The 6,993-nt window shown below is 37.8% G+C and overlaps 1 protein-coding gene across 1 annotated transcript in view; it reads left to right on the plus strand.

Annotated features, from left to right (window-relative positions):
- The window catches only part of ADGRG6 (adhesion G protein-coupled receptor G6), a gene marked incomplete at its 5' end in the record, with an annotated part of 128,682 nt that overhangs the window by 90,854 nt on the left and 30,835 nt on the right, over nucleotides 1-6,993 (plus strand). Inside the window, 4 exons of the mRNA XM_082669068.1 lie at nucleotides 1,086-1,226; nucleotides 3,499-3,618; nucleotides 5,261-5,306; nucleotides 6,794-6,900. Of these exons, the coding sequence (XP_082525194.1) occupies nucleotides 1,086-1,226; nucleotides 3,499-3,618; nucleotides 5,261-5,306; nucleotides 6,794-6,900 (414 nt within the window). The remainder of the gene's footprint in view (nucleotides 1-1,085; nucleotides 1,227-3,498; nucleotides 3,619-5,260; nucleotides 5,307-6,793; nucleotides 6,901-6,993) is intronic.

Here is a 6,993-nt window from a genome sequence, read left to right on the forward strand (position 1 = left end):
CATTTATTAAGGACACAAAGGTGGGAAGCTGCATGGTATATTCTCTTTGCCAGTGGTTCTCAACTACATTATAATCACCTGGAGGACTTATCAAAACAGATTGCTGGATCCCATCCCCAGAGCTTCTAATTTAGTAGATCTTGAGTGGATCTCCAAAATTTGCACTTTTAACAAGTTCCCAGATATTGCTGGTACTGCTGGTATGAGGATTGTACTTAGAGAACCAATGGTATAGAGGCTAGGAATGGCAAGTGATAAGCAGGCTGAACACGAAATCTGGGGCCAGATTAATGGAGATCCTCCCTGACATGTTCAAGTGACACTTCAGCAAATCATTTTCAAGTTCCTACTGTGTGCTAGACAGTGTTAGCCACGTGGGCAAATGAAATGATGGAAGCATCGCCCTTGACATGGGAGAACACATAAGTGGCATTTAACGCTTCCTAACTGTGGAGATAAACCAAGATAGAATATTTTTTTAAATCTGAATATAAGGAAGAACTTATTTTTCTACTTTGGACCAAAGCCTCTTTTGGGTAATTCTATTTCACATTTTAAGAGTGAAAATGTGGTCAGCCTCCGTCTCATTTCAAGTCCATTTGCAGGAAAACATTCTTTGGACTGATCTGTGGGTTCAGTAAAAATGGTACCCAAGAATGTTCAGAAAACTTCAGCTGCTTCCTCTATGCAAAGATACTCATTCTCAGCAAACAAATTAACTCGTCTTTTTTTTTTTTCTTTTTCCTGGTAGTTATTTTTCTGGTAGTGTGTTTTGAGAAAAGCTCAAAGTCTATTAAGTGTAAATCTAATTCTTATGCTTGAAAATGGCAACTGATTTATAGATCTCTCAGTTTGTGTTTAGTTAATGTCGGTGCATATCCCATTTTGCCCCATTTGCAAAATGCGAATGAGATCCAGGCCTTTGTCTGTAAGGGATTCAGCCTTGAGGGCAGTGACTGTGGCGGAGGTAAAGGGGAGCCCTGGTCCTGGCCAAGTTGATGCTGGCAGTTACTCTCCTGTGGAGTAAAGTTATTACTGCAATTTAAATATGATTACTCAACTGACATACTCTGTGTGTATGACAGATGGATTTTGAGAGTGGACAAATGGATCCACTGGCTTCTGTAATTTTGCCTCCAAACTTGCTTGAGAACCTGAGTGAAGAAGATTCTGTATTAGTTAAAAGAGCACAGTTTACTTTCTTCAATAAAACTGGACTTTTCCAGGTAAGAGTTCATTAAATTATTATTTTTCAATCGTAAATTGAGTTTCATTGCTCAAAAGGAAAGATAAAAGTTCAGATTTCTTGAAAATGTATCAAGAGGTATAGAAAAATTAATCTACTGTATTTTCAAAACTGAAAAATTTTAACATAACTGTTTAAATATTTTATTTTAGATAATTATATGCTTATTAATAGGATGTGTTCATTTAAGGTTTTTAAATAAATCAGATTAAGACTTGCATGATACAATTAGAAATGGAATTTGTGGAGAAGTTATTATTTATTATTTCTTTTGTTAAGTATTTTACGCTCTCCAGCAATTTAGATCTTCAGAGTTAAAGAAATTGTGTGCCAAAGGAAAGTTTTTTTTTTTTTTAATTCAGCAGGAAGCACTGTTTACATAATGAGCAGCATTCTTGGCTTTAATCAGTTTTCCCATTAGTATTTCAAATGACCTTTGGCCTTCCCACATCCCCTGAGTAGGGTGGCATTGTGCTGAGCACATATTATCATTTTTATTGGCATCATTTCCAGATACTAGAAAGTCCCCTGCCAGCAAACACTGGTGACCTCTGGTTGCCTTTGAAAGTACAACCCGTTCTGAGCAGTTTCACCGAGCCCTTTCAATAAAAGTTACCTATTAAACTGAAGATACCTGTGTATATCAAACAGTGTGACTTATGTAAGAGAGAACTGCAAGTTTCAAAGCCAGTAGAAATGTTTTTAAAAGACTTGTGCCATACGTCATGTTTAGAGGAATGGCAAAGGAGGCTACAGGGAAGTAAAAGGAGGACCATGGAATCATTTACAGTCATTAACTCAAAAATTTTAAAATGTTATCAGCAAATGCTTTAAGAACAAGCTATATAAAAATTTTGAGCAGATTAAGAATGTAATTACATGCAATTGCTCTGAAGGATTTAATAGCTACAAACACGTAAAACTGCATTTGTTAAAGTTATCTGAGGCTTATAACAATGTCGCCTTTAAAAATAATGCAAGAGGACTTCCCTGGCGTCCAGTGGTTAAGACTCTGCGCTTCCACTGCAGGGGGCAGAGGTTTCCCTGGTTGGGGAACTAAGATCCTGCATGCTGTACAATGCAGCCAAAATAATAATAATAATAATAATAATAATAATACGAAAAATGTAGTAGGTGTTAGATGATGTGAATGGGGGAGAGGGGGCCATTGAGAGGAGAGGTGGAGCCCAGCCGGAGGAGTTGGGAGAAGTCTTAGCTTTGTAAGAATCTGTCACAGTTTCATTTTGAGTCTCATCTTCTCACGCGATCATTTCTTTCTCCTTTGGCATCTCCCAATCAGCGACGTTATTAGGAAACATATGTTTGGTTTTTAAAGTAAATTTATGGCAGAGTGAAAAAAATGTAAGGGTTCTATGGTACTCCCCTCACACAGGGAACAGCATAAGAGTATTTTTAAAGGAAAGGCTGGGTATCCCCAAGCCGTAGCCACTTTATTGAGAGAGACCACACAAATGTAATAAAAAGCTATATTCTGGATTCTGAGAGCTAGGTAGCATTTAAGGAATCCTGTATTATTTCAAAACAGCTGAGTTATAAGCTGTTGTAGAGAAGTTCAGGAGGCTCAACAGGAAACACAAAGGGAAGGAGAAAGTGGTGATGGTCTTGCTGGAGAAACAGTCTACTGGTCCCAGTCATTTTGCAGCACAGATTTGATTTCCTGACATCCTTATCTTTGAAGTGGAAGCTACAGATGCCGGCAAGTGTGCGGCCAGAGATGGTAAAAGTTCTGGTGGGGCTTTAATCCGGTAGAATTACATCTAGGTTTACGTTAGTAAACACTCAGATTGTTGTCATGGACATGAAAGATGAATTGATTTTTATTTTTCACACCATATTTCCTTGGTACTTCTCTAAAGGAAAACAACTTCATTTATTTTTTAGGATAGGGAAATGATCTAATGATTTCATAGCTTTTTATGAGTGTGTATTATTTGTGGGTTTGCATTGTTTCAGATTTTAAGTGGCTGGCATCAGCCACAACAGTGAAGAATGAAGTTTTATGAACATCGCCTTACAGCATTGGTTCATACTGTTCCCTCAATGTATTTATTATAATAAGGGAAATAGCAGAGCTCTTTCAGGAAAGCTAGCAATTTGATCTTATAAACAGGATGTTCTATAACTGAAGATCTTAAGTGTAAAAAGTGCTGACAGATTGCTTATTTTGGAGCACCAAAATAAAATAAAAGTGTGTACTTCTGACTAATACACAATTTTTTCTTCTTTAAAAGGATGTAGGAACCAAGAAAGGCACCTTAGTGAGTTATGTGATGGCATGCAGTATTGGAAACATTACTATCCAGGATCTGAAGGATCCTGTTCAAATTAAAATCAAACATACAAGGACTCAGGTAAGGAAAAGCTACAAATAGCCATGGAACAGAGGCAGACTGTTTGATAGAATTGTGGGGCCTTTTTTAAAATACATGATTAGAAGTAACTAGTACTTTTTTTGCAGGGGGCAGTTTTCCACAAAGGCGAGACCAGCTAGTCAGGTAGTGCCGTAATGTCCTGGTGAACAGTGGCGGCAGGGCAGGGGTGGGATGGGGGGAGTTAGTCTTGTCTAGGATTCAGTCATCTGAAAGAGAGTAAGAGTGAAGGAAAGAGTCACACCTTTTGAGAAACAACATATAATTACTTCAGCTGACTTAGATGTAGATGCACAGTTGTGTCATTACAGGTTTTGGTTGTCTTTTTAAAGCCAGAGAATACTGAAACTAGGAAAGCAGAAGGGAAATGGGAGAAACAGAAGAGAGTTGACATTTTTTGGGAGCTTAGCAGTTGTCTAAAATCTTGGCAAAAGTTGTGCTTTTTTTTTTTTTTTTTTTGCTTCATTACCCTTGCTGTCATCTGTTTATTTGATAAAATTATGTGGGGTTCTTATTGTCTTAAATGGCCCAACCACAGTTTTCCCCTGATTTATAGAGGGTCCCAGTCATGATTTGACCATTAGGCAGGCAGGAAGGCAGGCGGGAAGTGAGCTGGCTGATAAGGACTAAGGCTTGGAACTGAAGTCTTCTAAGAATCAGCCCTGCTTTGTCACGAAACCTCTGAGACTTCCCTGTTCTACCCTTTGGCCTCCTTTGTTTCAGCTCCTTCATCTATAAAAATAATTTTATTGTGGTAAAATATACATAACATAAAATTTACTATTTTAACCATTTTTAAGTGTATAGTTCTGTGGAATTAAATACATTCACGTTGTTCTGCAACCATCACTACACCCATCTCCAGAACTTATTCATCTTCCCCAACTGAAACTATGTCCCCATGAAACAACAACTCCCGTCGCCCCTCCCGCAACCCCTGGAAACTGCCATTCTACTGTCTCCATGAATTTGACTACTCTGGTATCTCATATAAGTGGAATCATACAGTATTTGTCCTTTTGTGATGGGCTTATTTCACTTGGTATTTTCAAGTTCCATCCATATTATAGCATGTGTCAGAATTTCCTTCCTTTTTAAGCCTGGGTAATATTCCATTGCATACACACACACACACACACACACACACACACACACACATTTTGTTTACCCATTCATTCATTGATGGGTACTTTGGCTGTTTCCACCTTTTGGCTGTTGTGAGTAATGCTGCTGTGAGCATGGTTGTACAAATATCTGTTTGAGTCCCTGCTTTCAGTTCTTTTGGGCACATACCTAGTCATAAAGGAGAGTTTTGAAGATGAAGTGAAATTTTAGTGTAAAGAGCCTTGCTAAATGCTGAGAATTACACTTTATGATGAGACATAATTAGTAATCTGCAGGTAAATGGTAACCTGATTCCTCTGGAGTTATAGTTGATTTCCATTTGAAGTCTGTGAGAGCAAACCCCTAAACTGCCTGCCGTTCTTTGGTCATATTGCCGTGACTAATTATGACCTATTTCTTTGTGAAAACCTTAGCATTTTTACTCTTTTCCCATGTTCAAATTGTATGATTTTTTATTTCTTTGAAACACAATTTCACGTTTGTTCTTATGTTAATACAGGCTGTGCCTCATCCCATCTGTGCCTTCTGGGATCTGAACAAAAACGGTACGTTTTAAAATATTGGCTGTCTTAATAACAACTGAATTTTCAACATTGTTAGACACCCCCGTTTTCTTTAATTCCATCCCAAATCAGAGTGAGTCACAATGTAAGTTTGAGGGCAACTGAGCTGCAAAATTTAGTTTAGGTAGCTTGGGAAGCGAATTCTAATTTCTGTAACTTTTCCTTCATTGCAAGAAGAAATAGGCAGACTTGACTTTTGTTTTAAACAAACCACCTCTGATTTCAATTATTTATAAACTATAGCTTACGTTTTTATTGCTACTTCTAGATGAATGTCAATGTACATTTGACCACATTCTTCTAGGACACTTCTGAGGAGGGTATTTGATGTGCACAAGGCCTGCAATTTCAAATCCAGCTTCCAGACCACAGATTATGGGGGGAAATCATATTAGGGGATTGTAACTATAGGATTGGTTATAATGGATGCATGTTACTTGAAAGAATTGAACTGCCTCCAGAATGACATTTGACAGTCAAGAGAGAAAGGCAGAATTAAGGGTAATCACTAGGTGTGAAGTGTGGAGATGTCTGTGAAGGGAAGGGAAGTGGCAAAACCGCCCACCTCTGCCCTATAAGCGTCACCTTCCCTTGGGGTTCCCCAGTGGGATTATGGTGGCCCAATCAAACAAGCGCCAGTGTCCCAAACCTCTTTTTTTGATACTCCAGTCTTAGCTGGGAAGTTTTTCTTGTTGTTTGGTTTCTAGTTGCAGTTTTGAGAGGATCCTAATTTACTAGCTACATAGTTACAAATGATATCACCTTGTAGTCTTAAAATACCCTTCAAATATATGAGTTGTTCATATTCCATAGCATACCGTAAAAGTCAGATAAGATGTGTTAAAGGCATTTGTAGTAAGTTGTCTCTGTGCGTGACTGCTTTGTACATAAGAGCATGTTCCAAGGAAGCTGACCTCCTTTGTTCTCATGTCTTCACAGAGATATAGATTGACCAAGGGGGTAAAAACTTGTGCTGATCTCTAGAGACTTTGTTAGTATATAACATATTTGAAAAGGGATATTCTTTTTATGGAAGTTGACTTTAAAATATATTAAATAAATAAATTATATATCAATTCATATATTAATATATTTATGTTCAATATATATTTATATTACATATAATCTATTATATAAATATACTTAAATAAGTAAAATACATGTTGAAATATTAACATGTATTAAAATGTAAAAACTGAATTTTTCGCAGACCCCTGAAGCGCTTCAGTAGAACACAGTTGAAAACCACCACCTAACCTCTGACTGCCCACCTAGCACTAACATTCTAGGATCCCAGGAATCGAAATTCTTCTGTGTATTAGCAGCTTTCAAGATAGTATCCATTTTACAGATAAACTGCAAAGCAGAAGGGTCTGAGGCATATTTCCCCAAGGGAAAAAGCTCATCCATTACAGAGAAGGGACTGACCTGCTGTTATTTTCACACTGTTTGTTGACTTCCTCCTACAGAAGGTTCTGGATTTTGGAACACTTCAGGATGTGTCGCACACAAAGATTCAGACGCCAGCGAGACGGTCTGCCTGTGTAACCACCTGACCCACTTTGGGATTCTGATGGTAGGGGAGGAACATCTAAACACATTTTGAAATGACATAATTTTGGAAGGCATATTTCTTTTTGTGAGTCCACCTTTTTAGATTATGTGTTTG

This window comes from Grampus griseus (assembly GCF_964374135.1).
Source record: "Grampus griseus genome assembly, chromosome: 13".
In the NCBI taxonomy this organism is placed as follows: domain Eukaryota; kingdom Metazoa; phylum Chordata; class Mammalia; order Artiodactyla; family Delphinidae; genus Grampus; species Grampus griseus.